Genomic DNA, 17,943 nt, shown 5'->3' on the forward strand with positions numbered 1-17,943 from the left:
TACAGAAAAACAGATTTATTCACATAACATGAAATTCGTGGCAAACTCAACAGTTTAGACTAGAGTATAACCACTGAAATCATGTGAGGATGCTCAACCCAGAAGAAAAACGGCTTCCTTCAAGGAATGCCTACCTCAATCCAGTCAAAAATTCTCTGATTGTCAGCTTTGTCTTGCATCAGTCTGTCCAGTTGGCTGTTCAGCTCCGCGGAGCTCAGCTCTTTCTTGGTCTTCTCAGACTCCTCACCCAGCGTAAACTCCACTTTCTAGTCAAAAAAATGAGCATGACAAAACATTACACTAATCTCTTCAATTCAAAAGGCTTTGAATCGGTTTCACGAACGGAAATGAAAACCTGAAACGAAAACAGGTTTTAAAATAATGGGTCACCGTTTAATACCGCTATTTTTTTCGTTTCCTTTTACAATGGCCCAGTGAGGTTCACGTCTTCCTGTTGCTCACTTAGTGTGTGGAGAGAACAGAGAGAGAAGCTTACCAATAAGACCAGCAGGCAATCAAGAAACCTGTGCCATTTTATGCTGCGTTTACACATAGGCAAGACGCATTACGAATGTCATATTTGCGTCATTCTTGGCACATTCCTGACATTTTTAACGTGACACATCTGAATAGGTTTCTTAAAAGTGCGTGTTGGTGCATGATATTCGTGATTTTCGTGGAGCATGTTTTTGGCTGTCAAAAAATCTTCCACAAATGTCACGCACCACCCTCATTTCGCCTCATGTCGTGAAGGTCGCAAATGAGCGTGTTGATCTGCCTTGATTAGTGGTGATCCTTAATAGAGCGTGACAGTGTTCTTCTCTGACACGCACACAATTAAACCCTGCTGCACCGCATTCAGTTTCATTGCTGCAGTATTGCTGAAGAAGGACAGTGACACCAAGTCGGCTAAAAGTTTTGTTCCAATGCTCCACAGCGCGCTCCTGCAGGTATTCCACCTACTGCTGTGCCTGATGTTTGGGAAAACGAGTGAGACAAGAGCTGCATGGAGCCACACATCTGGCTCTCAGTCTCATCCAACTTTCTGCGCCGCTCCATGGCACAGAGCCCAACTAAGCATGCAGTCACAAAGTTCTGCTGTGGCTTTTAAGGAGCAAACTGGAGTGATCTGAACTGTTCAGCAACTGATGGTTGGATGAATATGGGTGTGTGTGGAGACAATTCGCCGCATTCACAACGTGACAGAACTTAACGATGCGCTGTTAGGTGCATTATTCTTGACCGTGCTAATGGTTCCTGATAATTCGGCAGCAACACGTGCTATTAATCATAACGCGTGGTAACAGGTTGCAACAGTTCCTGAGGACACTTGACGCCTCTGCCTCAAATCATCACATTCGTGAGCAGCAGTCAAGAATGTACACTTCGTGGCATTCGTGACTTGCTGTCGTTGTGTCTAAACGCAGCATTACAGTCTCAAAAGTGCACCGTAGTCTCATTTGAGGGTAGGTGATAAAGGGTTAAAATGAAAGCACATATGCTACTTCCGGAGACAGCCACATTATCGGCGAGTCACTCGTCTGGCTCATTATTCACATTAAAACCTACTGACACAATGTCTCCCATTTGCTTCATCTTCCCTTCTCCACTGACAACCGAAAAAAAATGCACTTTTTGGGACTGCTTCTGTGATTGGAGCCGAACACAAAACAGTACACCATCTTTCTGTGTAAAGTGATGCTGTGTTTGTGTTGTGCAATGGCAGGCTGTCCCCGGAACTGGTCAAATCCTGCGATATCACACAGGGGTTCAAACGAGACTGTGCTGCCCCATTATCATAAGAAATACATATTGTAGGCTACTAATCTTAAAAATAAAATATTTTCAACAGTAATTTTATCTGTTTGTTCACTTTGCTGAGTTGTGACAAACATTAAAGCAAATGTTGGAAACAGCGAGCATTAACATTCAGGGCTCTCTCATTCAGGCAATGGCATAACGGCGCTGTGCCATCATGCAGACATTCAAATTTAGGTTTTCCAGGGTAATTATTTGTTTTACATGTTTCTGAGCTTTCCCGGACCGCGAGCGCAGGCGAAATCCTCAATAGAGTGTCTGTGCATGCGGGTGAACACAGTCTGTCCACAAAAGCTGCACTAATAAATCCACTCTACACCCTTTTGACAAAAACTGACATTATTTTCTGAATAGTTAAACTTGATTCACTTTTCACTTCTTCTGCAAGACAGAGAGCAATACACAGCACTGTGTTTTAAAGAAATACACAAAACGCACTGCTTCACTTTAAATACACAATAAGGCTATTTTAGATTATCAACTTACTCAGTGAGCCACTTTAGAAAGTTATGGCTGCTTGCTGCTGGTTAGCTCCTTATGCACATGCTCTATTGTCATCATGTTTTTCGTGGTAGCGTTACAGCACCACACGCAGGCCTGGTGTATTCACCATTTTCAGTGTCCCACAGCTGACATGTAACATGATAAGCCGGTTCGGGAACAATTTTTTTTTTTGTTCAAACCAGTTTGGGAACATGCATTTAAGGGTACAACCCAAAACCAGAAACACCAAAATACTGTTGGGAAAAAAAATTCTGGTTCAAAACCCTACTTCAACATGAACCTTGGTACAGCCAATCATCCAATCATGATGTGAAAACATACTCCTAAACCCTCTCCAAACATACATGATCCCAGAACGATACGTTTCTGCTTAGTTTTCTTATTTTGGCTTGTTGCGGCTTGATTAATTGCTCTTAATGATGTTCATTCGGCTGCTCCCGGTATTGTTCAGGGTCGCCACAGTGGATACAGCCAGATCCGCACTGGTAATTGACACATGTTTTACGCCAGATCCTGCTCTGCTTAGCTTCTGAGATCTGATGGGATCAGGCTGACACAGAGCAGACCAGCTGCATGATTAGTTGCTCTTAATAAATTCTACAATTGTCAGTAATTTTAATTAAAAATGCACCACATATAACAAGCTGAAAGTACACAGACAGCAGATTCTTGTGTTAGAGAGAGAATATTGCATGGCATTTCATCAGCTGATGACTGCGATATAAAGAGCAACTTCATACCTCTTCTGTCACAAACTTGTTGACATCCACATCCTCTGGGAGAAAATCTTTCCACCTGAGGCCCGCCTCTCTCCACAATGTCCCCACCTTTTTATGGCTCTAATAGCAGGGACACAAGTAGTTGGTGAATGAAGAATAGGAAGTCATTACACAAAACCCAACATTCATTATTGCCACCAACTTTAACATGTTCATTTCATTCATTTTATGCTGCATATATGAGTCTTGGTCATGAGCTCATCCCACACTTCTCTATCCTTGGCAAAATCCATTCACTCTTCCTGGGAAATCCTAAAATGTCCCCAAGACAGCATGGGAAATACAGTAGTGTTCAGAATAATAGTAGTGCTATGTCACTAAAAAGATTAATCCAGGTTTTGAGTATATTTCTTATTGTTACATGGGAAACAAGGTACCAGTAGATTCAGTAGATTCTCACAAATCTAACAAGACCAAGCATTCATGATATGCACACTCTTAAGGCTATGAAATTGAGCTATTAGTAAAAAAAAAGTAGAAAAGGGGGTGTTCACAATAATAGTAGTGTGGCATTCAGTCAGTGAGTTCGTCAATTTTGTGGAACAAACAGGTGTGAATCAGGTGTCCCCTATTTAAGGATGAAGCAAGCACCTGTTGAACATGCTTTTCTCTTTGAAAGCCTGAGGAAAATGGGACGTTCAAGACATTGCTCAGAAGAACAGTGTAGTTTGATTAAAAAGTTGATTGGAGAGAGGAAAACTTATATGCAAGTGCCAAAAATATAGGCTGTTTATCTACAATGATCTCCAATGCTTTAAAATGGACAAAAAAACCAAAGACACATGGAAGAAAATGGAAAGCAACCATCTAAATGGATAGAAGAATAACCAGAATGGCAAAGGCTCACCCACTGATCAGCTCCAGGATGATCAAAGACAGTCTGGAGTTACCTGTAATTGCTGTGACACTTAGAAGACACCTGTGTGGAGCTAATTTATTTGCAAGAATCCCCCGCAAAGTTCCTCTGTTAAATAACAGACGTGCAGAAGAGGTTACAATTTGCCAAAGAACACAACTGGCCTGAAGAGAAATGGAGGAATATTTTGTGGACTGATGAGAGTAAAATTGTTCTTTTTTGGTCCAAGGGCCGCTGACAGTTTGTGAGATGACCCCCAAACTCTGAATTCAAGCCACAGTTCACAGTGACGACAGTGAAGCATAGTGGTGCATCATCGTGATATGGGCATGTTTCTCCTACTATGGTGTTGGGCCTATATATCGCATACCAGGTATCATGGATCAGTTTGGATATGTCAAAATACTTGAAGAGGTCACGTTGCCTTATGCTGAAGAGGACATGCCCTTGAAATGGGTGTTTCAACAAGACAATGACCCCAAGCACACTAGTAAACAAGCAAAATCTTGGTTCCAAACCAACAAAATTAATGCCTCGCAGATGTGAAGAAATCATGAAAAACTGTGGTTATACAACTAAATACCAGTTTAGTGATTCACAGGATTGCTAAAAAAGCAGTTTGAACATAATAGTTTTGAGTTTGTAGCATCAACAGCAGATGCTACTATTATTGTGAACACCCCCTTTTCTACTGTTTTTTTTTTTTTTTTTTTTTTTTACTAATAGCCCAACTTCATATGCGTATCATGTGTGCATGATACGTGTGCATATCATGAATGCTTGGTCTTGTTGGATTTGTGAGAATCTACTGAATCTACTGGTACCTTGTTTTCCTTGTAACAATAAGAAATATAGTCAAAACCTGGATTAATCTTTTTAGTCACATAGCACTATTATTATTCTGAACACTACTGTATAATCCCTCCAGCATGTCCTAGATCTTCCCTGGGGCCCCGTCCTAGTTGGACATGAGGTACTATGACATCTGCAGCCAGTAAATACCTTAAATTACTCAGTAACTGGTCTTATAGGACACCTCCAGCTGATTCAAATTTTTGCAAATTTGTATGGCAGTAATATCAGTAATGAAGAGGACACGGACACTGATCAATGATCTTAAAATAAAGTTTGATGTAATGGGGGGGGAGATACCTAAGTTTCTTAAGACCATCCTTGTTAAATATAACAGTACTTAATTTAATAAAACTAAGCATTCAAATTTACTCACAGGTGAAAACTTTAAACAAAAGCTTAAACTTTATTTTAAGAGCACTGACCAGTGTCAGTGCTCTTGAAATAAAGTTTGATGCAATTGGGGGGATACCTACGTTTCTTGAGACAATCCTTGATAAATAAATGTAACAGTACTTAATTTACTAAAGCTAAGTATTCAAGTTTACAAAGGTGAGAGCTAATATTAACAAATTAACAACTTAGGGTTTTTTTTTAATGTGCAGAAAAAAGGCAAATTGTGTATGGGTGATTCTTTAACTACGGGCACTATTGGCCTTGTAAATGTAATTTCCAACACACCATTGCCTTACAATATAAAGTGCCTTGGGGCAACTGTTTGTTATGATTTGGCGCTATATACATGTGCTCTGATGTCGCTGTTTATCTCCATAGAAACTACCCAAACAATCTTTCATACAAATGTTTAAAGGGACATTACAGTGTTGTGGTGGAAATTACGGCAATAATGTGGGACAACTCGATTTTGTTTAAAAAAATCACAACAGTTGTATGACACTGAATACCCCAATTATGTTTTGATTATTTTACTGATATGTTATTCAGAGATATTTTAAAACATTAGAAAAATGTTTCTTTACCATTCATTTTTATCATTGAAGATCAAAAGTGTGGGTGTGGGACAAGCACAAAATGGCAATATTTGCATATAATGATGCTGAAAAAAGGTGAAAAAGTCATCATAGACCACTAGAACAAATTTCTTAACACACTTTCATTGTAAAGATAACTATAAAAGTGTGAAATTTCCCCTTTTTTCTGTTTTTCATACAATATGATCAAAGGACATAAGTGCCCGTAGTCTAAGAATCACCCGTGTGTGTGTGTGTGTGTGTGCTGGGGGGGAAGTGCAGCAAAAACCATGAAAAAAAAAGACCAACCCTCTTAACTTTTTTACTCATGGAAAAATAATTTTAGGAACACTTTTTGCTAACGCAATCCTTCTCCAACCACTTACTGGTAAATACAATAGAACCTCACTGAGATTCAGGAAATTAAATTTAAAAACTTTGTGGGGGAAAATGTACTGGTCATATTATTTTATGATATCATCTTGGACAAAGTGGGGTTAATGACCTGTAATGTAGCCTGCCACTAAAGAATACGCCAGATGTTACAGATTCATGTTTAGCAGTTACCCTACTCTCCATCTTTACTTATACTACAACCCCAATTCCAATGAAGTTGGGACGTTGTGTGAAATGTAAATAAAAACAGAATACAATGATTTGCAAATCTTCTTCAACCTATATTCAATTGAATACACCACAAAGACAAAAATATTTAATGTTCAAACTGAGACTTTTTTGTTTTTGTGCAAATATTTGCTCATTTTGAAATGGATGCCTGCAACATATTTCAAAAAAGCTGGGATGGGGCAACAAAAGACCAGGAAAGTTGATGAATGCTCAAAGAACACCTGTTTGGAACATTCCACAGGTGAACAGGTTAATTGGAATCAGGTGAGTGTCATGATTGGGTATAAAAGGAGCATCCCCAAAAGGCTCAGCCATTCACAGGCAAAGATGGGGTGAGGATCACCACTTTGTGAACAACTGCATGAAAAAAATATTCCAACAGCTTAAAAACAATGTTTCTCAACGTTCAATTACAAGGAATTTAGAGATTCATCATCTACAGTCCATAATATAATCAGAAGATTCAGAGAATGTGGAGAACTTTCTACACGTAAGCGGCAAGGCCAAAAACCAACACTGAATGCCCGTTACCGTCAATCCCTCAAGCAGTACTGCATTAAGAACTGACATTGTGTAAAGGATCTTACCGCATGAGCTCAGGAACACTTCAGAAAACCATTATCAGTTAACATAGTCCGTCGCTACATCTACAAGTGCAAGTTAAAACTCTACTATGCAAAGCAAAAGCCATACATCAACAATATCCAGAAACGCCGCCACCTTCTCTGGGCCCAAGCTCATTTGAAATGGACAGAAGCAAGTAGAAAAGTGTGCTGTGGTCTGATGAGTCCACATTTCAAACTGTTTTTGGAAATCATGGACATCATGTCCTCCGGACAAAAGAGGAAAAAGACCATCCAGCGCAAAGTTCAAAAGCCAGCATCTGTGATGGTATGGGGGTGTGTTAGTGCCCATGGCATGGGGAACTTACACATCTGTGATGGCACCATCAATGCTGAAAGGTACATCCAGGTTTTGGAGCAACACATGCTGCCGTCCAAGCAACGTCTTTTTCAGGGATGTCCCTGCTTATTTCAGCAAGACAATGCCAAGCCACATTCTGCACGTGTTACAACAGCGTGGCATCGTAGTAAAAGAGTGCAGGTACTAGACTGGCCTGCCTGCAGTCCAGACCTGTCGCCCATTGAAAATGTGTGGAGCATTATAAAGCGCAAAATACGACAACATATACCCCGGACTTTTGAACAACTGAAGTCGTACATCAAGCAAGAATGGGAAAGAATTCCACCAACAAAGCTTCAACAATTAGTGTCCTCAGTTCCCAAATGCTTATTGAGTGTTGTTAGAAGGAAAAGCGATGCAACACAGTGGTAAACAACACTGTCTCAGCTTTTTTTAAAGGTGTTGCAGGCAGTCTATCAGTTTGAACATTAAATATCTTGTCTTTGTGGTGTATTCAGTTGAATATAGTTTGAAGAAGATTTGCAAATCATTGTATTCTGTTTTTATTTACATTTTACACAATGTCACTGGAATTGGGGTTAATGTTCTTCTGCACTGAAGTGTCAGAGATTTACTCCATGATGGCCCAGAACAACACTCTCACCATTTCTTTGCAGAGTAAAGTAAGGATGTGGACCAAAAGAACTCCTGCTTTGCCCAGAGGGATCAACGGCTTTGAAGTCACCCTAATGACAAAGCACAGGGTGGACATTACATTAAAAACCACACTGTTTGTTTCCATTACGGCCTTGCTCCTAACACACAGACAGTCGACTGACCTTAAAAGGTTTCCCATGGGGATGCCTCCCTCGTGGAACATAGGAGTGATGAGCTCTGCCAGGTAGAGCCATATATGGGGGATGTCTATGGCCATATCTTCAGCCACCTCCAGGATTTCCTGAAGTCTGGAGAAAACAGTTGCAGCCAAGTTTTTCAAGGAGTTAAACTTACATAGCAATTTATACCCACATTTGGAACTACACTTCTGGCTTAAGTAGCCACAGTGGTTTAAGCGGTTCTCAACTTCTTCAGCTGTGTAAAGTTACAAGGTAAAGCCAAAAGAGCTTATCAATTTTAGAGAGCGAGGGAAAAAAACAAACAAACAGCACACTGATATAAACTTTTCATTGAATACTTCATCAGTAGCTGGACTCCGCCCCCTACTGAAAGCTACACACTGACCCTATGCAGTACTGTTCTTGTGGGAGGATCTTGGTCTTTATGAGCTGGTGCAGCAGCAGACCCATATGTTCCCTGGCAATAGTGCTGCGCTCCAAAGTCGACTCCAGCCCATTTCGTACAAACACGAATAGTTGCTGGGTGCTGTTCAGCTCCTGCACACACTGCAGAGCTTCCTTTTGGGGCAAAGAAGGAAATACACAAAGTTTTGAGTGTCAAAGCTCCTACGTGTCCATTACATCGGTTTAGGTACCTAAAGGCATGTAAAATTTCATTCATAGTTGGGTCATTGCAGATATGCCAAATGCTAATTGCTGGCACATGCCAACACCTGTGAATTACTGGGTGAGAAAATTAGACAATTAAGAGGTAAGATTCTGAAGGCAAAACCTGGTGCACAGATACCAAACAACTTCAGACCTGTTGCAGTAACCTCCATCAATTGTAAAACTATGGTGTGAGTTTTGTCCAGTTACCCAACATCTACTTCAGCCACCATGTTTTCAGTTAGCCAAAAGGAGCAGCAGAGGCACAGATGACACTGGGCTGGCTGTACTTAACACAGTAACATGACATTTAATGCATCCTAAGATGTATGCCAGAGTTATAATCTTAGATTTTATCTCAGTTTTTAACTCAAAGACCCATTTTTCTGAAAAGGCTCACTGGGGTCACAGTTGTCTTTTTGTACTTGATTAGTTATACACCTGAGTGAGCTAAACGGCTTGTGGCAGAGTAGGGAGAGATGGAAAATGAGTAGGTTAGGTGGTCCTTGAGGACTGATTTGAGAACCACTGGCATACAACTTGCTTGGGCAACTTGCTTCAGATGGATTGTTTGTTGCTGTGACGCCACTCTGAACTTCACACAGTTGTATACGCTTCTTTTATTTCTATTTAGCACTCTTCTGGTTATTAATTGTATCTACTCTGAAAATTATTTAACAACAGTCCTGTTGTGAATCGCTAGCTGTTAGCATTCGCTAGCAGTTAGCTTTCGCTAGCTAGGTCGACCCCTCCGCTCTCCATTGCTACTTTTATAGCCGTTTCTTTTCTACCCGTTTAATACTTCTGTTCATTTTTCAGTTGAACTGCTGTGAATTTTAAGTAATTATTTTACTCCTGTGTAAAATCTTAAGAGCGGCTAGCATTTTCGCTAGCGGTTAGCTTGCGTTAGCTATTTCGGACCCTTCCATCCATTTTCTTCCGCTTTATCCGGAGTAGGGTCACGGGGGGCAGCAGCTCAAGCAAAGCCGCCCACACACACCTCCCCCAGCTCCTCCAGAAAAACCCCAAGGTGTTCCCAAGCCAGCCGAGAGACATAGTCCCTCCAGCGTGTCCTGGGCCTTTCACGGGGCCTCCTCCCGATGTGACATGCCCGGAACACCTCTCCAACGAGGTGTCCAGGGGGCATCCGAAAAAGATGCCCAAGCCACCTCAACTTGCTCCTTTCGACGTGGAGGAGCAGCGGCTCGACTCCGAGCTCCTCCCGAGTGATCGAGCTCCTCACCCTATCTCTAAGGGAGCGCCCAGCCACCCTGCGGAAGAAGCTCATCTCAGCCGCTTGTACTCGCGATCTCGTTCTTTCGGCCATGAGCCAAATCTCATGACCATAGGTGAGGATCGGAACGTAGATCGATCTGTAAATCGAGAGCTTTGCCCCCCTACTCAGCTCTCTCTTCACCACGACTGTCGATACAGCGACCGCATCACTGCAGATGCTGCACCGATCCATCTGTCGATCTCACGCTCTATCCGTCCCTCACTCATGAACAAGACCCCGAGATACTTAAACTCCTCCACTTGAGGCAAGGACACTCCACCAACCTGAAGAGGGTAAAGCACCTTTTTCCGGTCGAGAACCATGGCCTCGGATTTGGAGGTGCTGATTTTCATCCCGGATGCTTCACACTCAGCTGCAAACTGCCCCAGTGCACGCTGAAGGTCCTGATTTGATGAAGCCAACAGAACCACATCGTCCGCAAACAGCAGAGACGAGATTCTGTGGTTCCCAAACCAGACCCCCTCTACACCCTGGCTGTGCCTAGAAATTCTGTCCATAGAGATAATGAACAGAACCAGTGACAAAGGGCAGCCCTGGCGGAGGCCAACGTGCACTGGAAACAGGTTTGACTTACTACCAGCAATGCAAACCAAGCTCCTGCTGTGGTCGTACAGGGACCGGATAGCCCTTAGCAAAGGACCCCGGACCCCGTACTCCCGGACCACCCCCCACAGGGTGCCCCAAGGGGCACGGTCAAACGCCTTCTCCAGATCCACAAAGCACATGTGGACTGGTTGGGCGAACTCCCATGAACTCTCGAGCACCCGATGGAGCATGTAGAGCTGGTCCAGTGTGCCGCGACCAGGACGAAAACCACACTGCTCCTCCTGAATCCGAGGTTCGACTATTGGTCGAATTCTCGTCTCCAGTACTCTGGAATAGACCTTACCGGGGAGGCTGAGGAGTGTGATCCCCCTGAAGTTGGAACACACCCTCCGGTCCCCCTTTTTAAACAGAGGGACCACCACCCCGGTCTGCCAATCCAGAGGCACTGTCCCCAACCGCCACGTGATGTTGCAGAGGCATGTCAGCCAAGACAGTCCCACAACATCCACAGATTTAAGGTACTCAGGACGGATTTCATCCACCCCAGGAGCATTGCCACCGAGGAGCTTTCTGACCACCTCGGTGACTTCGGCCTGGGTAATGGATGAGTCTGCCTCTGAGTCCCCAGTGTCTGCTTCCTCTTAGGAAGACGTGACGATGGGATTGAGGAGATCCTCGAAGTACTCCTTTGACTGCCCAACAACATCCCCAGTCAGGGTCAACAGCTCCCCACCCACACCATATACAGTGCTGGTGGAGAGCTGCGTCGGATGGTTTGCCAGAATTTCTTCGAAGCCGACCGATAGTCCTCCTCCATGGCCTCCCCGAACTCCTCCCAGACCTGAGTTTTTGCCTCTGCGACCGCATGGGCTGCGGCACGTTTGGCCTGCCGGTACCTGTCAGCTGCATCCGGGGTCCCACCTACCAACAAAGACAAGTAGGACTCCTTCTTCAGCTTGACAGCATCCCTTAATTCCGGCATCCACCACCAGGTTCAGGGATTGCCGCCGCGACAGGCAGCAGAGACCTTGCGACCACAGCTACAAGCGGCCGCATCGACAATGGAGGTGGAGAACATGGTCCACTCGGACTCCATGTCTCCAACCTCTCCCGGGATCTGGGAGAAGCTCTCTCGGAGGTGGGAGTTGAAGACCTCGCTGACAGAGGGTTCTGCCAGTCGTTCCCAGCAGACCCTCACGATACGTTTGGGCCTGCCAGGTCTGACTGGCTTCCTCCCCTCCCAGCGGATCCAACTCACCACCAGGTGATCGGTCGACAGTGAGACCTATTTCGGACCCCCGTCATCATTTTTTCATTTCATTTTTTTACACTCCTGTTAGTTAATTAACTGTTTACTGTATTTTATAGCTGCTGCTTTTTTACCTGTTTAATACTTCTGTTAGGTTTTCAGTGTAATTGCTGTGAATTTTAATTCATTTATTTGCGTCTGTGTGAGCCTTAGGAGTGGTTAGCTTATCCATTATTGGTTAGCTCGTGTTTGCTTGGCTACATTCTTGAATTTCTTAGTGCACAAAGTACACTACTAATTCTACTTTACACCCTCCGTAAATCCTGCGTGATGTTGAAAGACAGGGTGGCTCTCTTAGAGAGCCGTGTCCGTAAGTTAGAGCAGCTTCTTAGCGCAGTGGAGTTAGATGTTACGGGCGCTCCAGATGAGGTTAGTGTTGGGCTGGCTAGCGAGCCCATTAGCATCAGCTTAGCAATGCCGGCTGAGGAGGACGGCTTTCGGACTGTGGCTAGGCGGAGTAAGCCCCCGTAGGGCTTGGTGCCCGGTTGTGGCACCCCGATCACACTCGCCAGTGCGAACCGTGAAGCGATTCTCCCCCTTGAATTTGCCAGATGTAAATTCTCTGAGCCCACAAGTGACTTCCACTCCTGTCTCCAGGCCGAAACACCGGACTTTACACCGGATGCCAAGACCCTGATCCATGCATTTATCTCTTCTAGATTGGACTACTGCAATGTTCTATTTTCTGGTTTACCGTAGTCGAGCATTAGGGGTCTCCAATTGGTTCAAAATGCTGCAGCCAGACGTTTGATACGAAGCAGAAAGTTTGACCACATTACACCCATTTTGGCATCCCTTCACTGGCGTCCTGTCCCAGTGTGATCAGATTTTAAGGTTCTGCTACTAACCTATAAAATTATTCATGGACTGGCACCTCCCTACCTAGCTGACCTAATTAAACCTTACGTACTGGCCCGGGTTTAAGTTCTCAGGGTGCAGGACTACTTTGTGTCCCTAAGGTGAATAAGAAGTCTGCGGGTCACACAGCTTTGTGCCCCTGTTCTGCGGAATGATCTCCCTGCGTCAATAAAACAGTCAAATTCTGTGGAGACTTTCAAGTCCAGACTTAAGATGCACTTATTTTCCCTTTCATATGGCTAGCATACTGGTACAGTTTTGTTTTACGCTTTTTACTCTTTTAATTCATTTATTAGTAATTGGAGCAGGCCGCGGCCTCAACTTTACCTAAATTCTGGGTCTTTTAGTGAAGTTTAGGGCTAGTGGCCGGCGATCACCTTAGTATTTGTCTGTTTTCTTGTTGTTTAATGCTGGCAAATTATACAGTTTTTTTTGTCTTTCTGATGCCTGATTCTGTTTTTTTCTCTCTGTTTAAGGTGCAGCTCCATCCAGAGATGGGAGTTGTATTCGTGTTGGCGATCCTCCCGTCCTCTGCGCCAACAGCATTTCTTGTATATTCGTCCGTGAACTGTTCTGTAATTTATGTTTGTAGCATGGCCCAAGCAGAGGGTCACCCCTTTGAGTCTGGTCTGCTTGAGGTTTCTTCCTCAGAGGGAGTTTTTCCTTACCACTGTTGCTCTGGGGGTTGGTAAGGTTAGACCTTACCTGTGCGAAGCGCTTTGAGGCAACTCTGTTGTGATTTAGCGCTATATAAATGAAAATAAATTGAACTGAAATTGAATTGATACAACAATGGTCGAGAGTGTTTTTAATGTCTCACCTCACTGCCTGGTATGGCTACCTAAATTGCAGATGTGAGAACAGGTGATCCAGAATTGTGTCAATAGCAACTTAAAGCATTTGTTATGAGGGGCGATTGAGAAGTTTTGAGCCTGTCCCAAAAAAGGAGGATGTGGTTCATCTCTGCATTTTGAGAAACCAACATTTCTCAGCATTGCATCCAATGAGCCAAAATTTCACACATTCTTGAGAAATGTTGGTTTCTCAAAATGAAAAAATGGAGAACTACACCCTACTTTTTCTGCGTCAGACCCAAAACATCTCAATCGCCCCTTGTAAATCCCCAAAATCTTTACACCAACTCTTTACAGAAAGGACGATAAAGAAGGCAAAGAGTATATTGGCAGATGATCCCTATCTGCTCTTCAGCCAGTCTGAGCCCATGTACTCTGGAAGGTGCTACATAATAAATAAGTCCTTCATTTCAAGTGTAATCAACATTCTTAACTCCACAAAATAACTGAGCATATTTCAGCCACAGCCCCTGACATGAACTGGTTTCAGTGGTTCAGCATTTGATGTGCAATATGTCTGTTTATGTCCTGTCTTCGTTTATGACTAATTACGTTTTCTTTATTTTTTCTTTTATGTGAGCCAAAGACAAATTTCCATTTTGGTGGACAATAAAGATTTATTTTATCCTGTATAACAGTGTGCTGCTACCTTCATGTCATTGATATGAAGGTACTCTTCAATGATAGCTGTAGACTTCTTGTCCAACTCCTCTTCAGTTAAAGCAGGCTTGATCACAGCCGGGACAGGTGGGGGAGTGGCAGAGGTCTCCCGTTTCACTGTTAATACAAAAGAATAAATAACAAAAAAAATTGATATCTGGACATTACATATTGTAGTGATTTTCAAGTATCCTGAGTATTTTGTTCTTACCATGGTAAATGTGCCAGTTGTTATTTTACAGTAAACAAGGACACAAAAGTTTTAAAGAGTAAAACAAATTCCACTCCTTATCGTATTACCTAATGATGGGCGTAATTCTCACAGTACCACAAACATATCATATATGTGTTGAAGCTGTTCACTACTACAACTGACAAAATAATTGAGGTACTGTTGCTGTAATGGAAAACTACACTACCAACATTCCTTGATGGTGCTATTTATCAGCCAAGGTCCAACAGTAGATATATGCACAATTGTTTTATCTTTCATTATCATGAAAGATAAAACATATTTAATGTATACTGCTCCTGCTGTGTCATGTTGCAGGCCTTGACTGATAGTTTCAGTCAATCAGTGACAGAACCCTGAAAAAATAATATTAGAAAAGTTCTTAATCTACACAGAAAAAGGAATATATAAAATAATTAAAAAAATACTATCTATGACCACAAGATGGCACTGTACATGTATAAGAATATGAAGAGATTTGAGAACTATTTGTATACTGACGAAGGTAATGGGATTCACACTCTGATTGTATATGAAGAGTTCAGGTGCAAAACCCAGTAAAACCTAATTACTTTTGTTTTAAAACAGTGAGATGTCCAGCTTCCATTAGGTAAATATCTTTATTTTAAAACAAAAGTGATGGGGTGAACTTACTCGCTTTTGCATCCCAACTCTTCACAGGGTAAAAGAAGCAGTAGAACAAAAACAAAAATGTTCTTTGTTCCTAAGAAATAACAGTTTCAAACTGAAAGACCACATTCTTGAATTAAAAAAGGAATTTTTTTTTTTTTTTTACACTGAACAGTTTTTTAGAGAGTCCTGTGAATAACTTGGAAGAATAGTAGTAGTCAGTCTTACTGATCAAGTCTATATTTTACAAATGGACTTTCAATTGTTTACCTCATGTATAATCATCTGATCAGTAACTGAAAGAAGCTGTTTACTCATGTTTTGTGTAGAGCTGCCACAAACGACTATTTTAATAGTCAACGATTATTTTTTCGATTAGTTGACAAGTCGGCTCATATGAAAAAAAAACCATTTTGATCGATTGCAGTTTATTGTTTGTATTACAATGTTTGGAAACAGGTGTCATTTGATTTAAACAGCAATTCACTTTTAAGTTATTAATTCCGAGCGGACTATCTTTCTAACTTGACTTGGCGGCGTAGCGTTTGGAGCAATGGAATGGAGGATGATTCTTGTTTCTTTCTCACAATAAGACAGGAGTCCCAGTTAGTCATTTTAATCCACAAAAAAGTGACTCATGATTGACATATTTTAATGGCTTTGAGAGGGGATAAGAAGCGGAGTTGCCGCTTCTGAAGAGGAGCAAAGCAAAGTTCCAATGAAGCAGCAGATCGAAGCACTGCTTCAGTGGTTCAAGCAAATGACTTGTCAATCAGTAAATTAGTTGTCGACGGTTTCAATAGTCGACTAGTCGTGGCAGCCCTAGTTTTGTACCCGTTAACATTAATTACCTCATTAACCTCTGCTGGCTAAAGCAGTGTTTACATTATGAAAAAAATAAAGCCTCAAATTTGCAAACCTTCAATTTAGAGCTGCCATTTAATTACATGACTGCCCATAGTTACCTTGCAATTAACTGCAATACATTCAATACAAGCTGTTTCTTATTCTAATTTTTTTTTTTTGAAAATGTAGTAAAGAATCTTTTTACGTCTCATCAATTCCACTGAGTGCAGTACTGTAGTAGTAAACTAGGACATGCTGTAACAATGATGTAATGTTTTAGTTGTTAAAAATATATTTATTCTCATTATTATTATGGGTTAAAAAAGTATTTAAAATGTCCCCAAAAGCACACCTTTACTCTAACAAGGGGGAGGGCCCTTTCAACTAATATATATATATATATATATATATATATATATATATTTATTTTTTTTTTCACACACTATTAAAATCCCTACCCAATTGCCTGGGAGGAATCTCTTTATTTTTAAATATCTTTATCTAAATTCTTCTTCCAGAAGAGCACAGTATATGGAGTTGCATGTACACAGTAGGAGAAAATATACCCTGTAATTTAATTGCAGTTGAATTTTGAGATCATATAAAACAGTATATCTTGCTTCCTTAATTCTAGGATTGTAAACCCTGAAGTCCATTCTGTTATGTTTGTCTGCCGAGTGGCCAAAGCTATAATATGAATCTTGTTTGAATAAACACATCACAGCACCTACCATTGTCTTTACTCCTGGCTCGATCTCTGCTGCCTCTGTCTTTGTCATCTGTCACACTCGCAACTCTGCGAACAGGCTCCACTAATGGCCGTTGGTCTCTCTCCCGACTCCGTTCTTCCTTTTCCCGACTGAAGCTGCGCTTGGTGACTTGCAGCCGGTTTCGGTCACGGTCATCCCGTCGTTCATCCCGTCGCTCATCTCGCCGGTCAAAGCGGTCGCTGCCACGATCAGATCTGTCGCGATCAAACCTGTCACCACGTTCTCGACTTGAGCTGTTTCTATAGAACAGAAGAGCAAACTAAGTGTGCCGACACTAAATTTACTGATAAACTTAGTAATATAGTAATTAGAAATTACAAATCATGTCCAATCAACTGAATTTACCCCAGGTGGACTCCAATTAAGCTGCAGAAACATCTCAAGGATGATCAGTGGAAATAGGATGCACCTGAGCTCAATTTTGAGCTTCATGGGAAAGGCTGTGAATACTTATGTACATGTGATTTCATTATTATTATTATTATTAATAATAATAATTTTGCAAAAATCTAAAAAAAAAAAAAAAACCACAAAACTTTTTTTTTACATTTTCATTATGGGGTATTGTGTGTAGAATTTAAGGAGAAAAATGAATTTCATCCATTTTGGAATAAGGCAGTAACATAAAACCTGGAAGAAGTGAAGCATTGTGAATACTTTCTGAATGCACTGTATGTTTCTGCTTTCACATGTCAGAGCTGACAAATGGGTATTCGGCCATGTAGCTTACCTCTGAGGAACTCGTCTATCTGAGTCAAGTGAAGAGCCTGAGGATAATGAAGGTTGCTGCAAGGCAGAAAACCTGTTCAGTGTACTGGTGGCTGGACGACCACCCGACTCTGAGCCTGAAAGGAAAAATTACACACATTGTACAACCTGAGTTTCAGTGAAAAATAAATAAAATCTTTATTTTGAGATTATACTGAGTTGAACTAGACTTTGATTTTGTATGAACAGTAATCACAACAATTTGTGAAACCTACCAGAATCAGCAGGTTTGGCACTGGTACCACCGCTGCTGCCCTTGCCCCAGCTCCCCCATGTACCTTTACCCCCTGGAGCAAGCAACTGATTGTTGAAATCAAGAACAGGGCTCTAAAGAAGAGATTGATTCAAAATGGAATTG

The 17,943-nt window shown here is 41.9% G+C and overlaps 1 protein-coding gene across 7 annotated transcripts in view; it reads right to left on the reverse strand.

Moving 5' to 3' along the window:
* LOC117508145 (eukaryotic translation initiation factor 4 gamma 1-like) overlaps positions 1 to 17,943 on the reverse strand; it is a 210,168-nt gene that overhangs the window by 6,590 nt on the left and 185,635 nt on the right. For all 7 annotated transcript variants that reach the window (XM_034167809.1, XM_034167811.1, XM_034167810.1 and 4 more), the window contains 9 exons: positions 17,801 to 17,912; positions 17,548 to 17,662; positions 16,779 to 17,056; positions 14,329 to 14,456; positions 8,553 to 8,725; positions 8,150 to 8,275; positions 7,975 to 8,056; positions 3,063 to 3,161; positions 135 to 266 (listed from right to left, as the gene is read on the reverse strand). In XM_034167809.1, coding sequence (XP_034023700.1) covers positions 135 to 266; positions 3,063 to 3,161; positions 7,975 to 8,056; positions 8,150 to 8,275; positions 8,553 to 8,725; positions 14,329 to 14,456; positions 16,779 to 17,056; positions 17,548 to 17,662; positions 17,801 to 17,912 — 1,245 coding nt within the window. The remainder of the gene's footprint in view (positions 1 to 134; positions 267 to 3,062; positions 3,162 to 7,974; positions 8,057 to 8,149; positions 8,276 to 8,552; positions 8,726 to 14,328; positions 14,457 to 16,778; positions 17,057 to 17,547; positions 17,663 to 17,800; positions 17,913 to 17,943) is intronic.

Source organism: Thalassophryne amazonica, chromosome 4, assembly GCF_902500255.1.
Source record: "Thalassophryne amazonica chromosome 4, fThaAma1.1, whole genome shotgun sequence".
Classification (NCBI taxonomy): Eukaryota; Metazoa; Chordata; class Actinopteri; order Batrachoidiformes; family Batrachoididae; genus Thalassophryne; species Thalassophryne amazonica.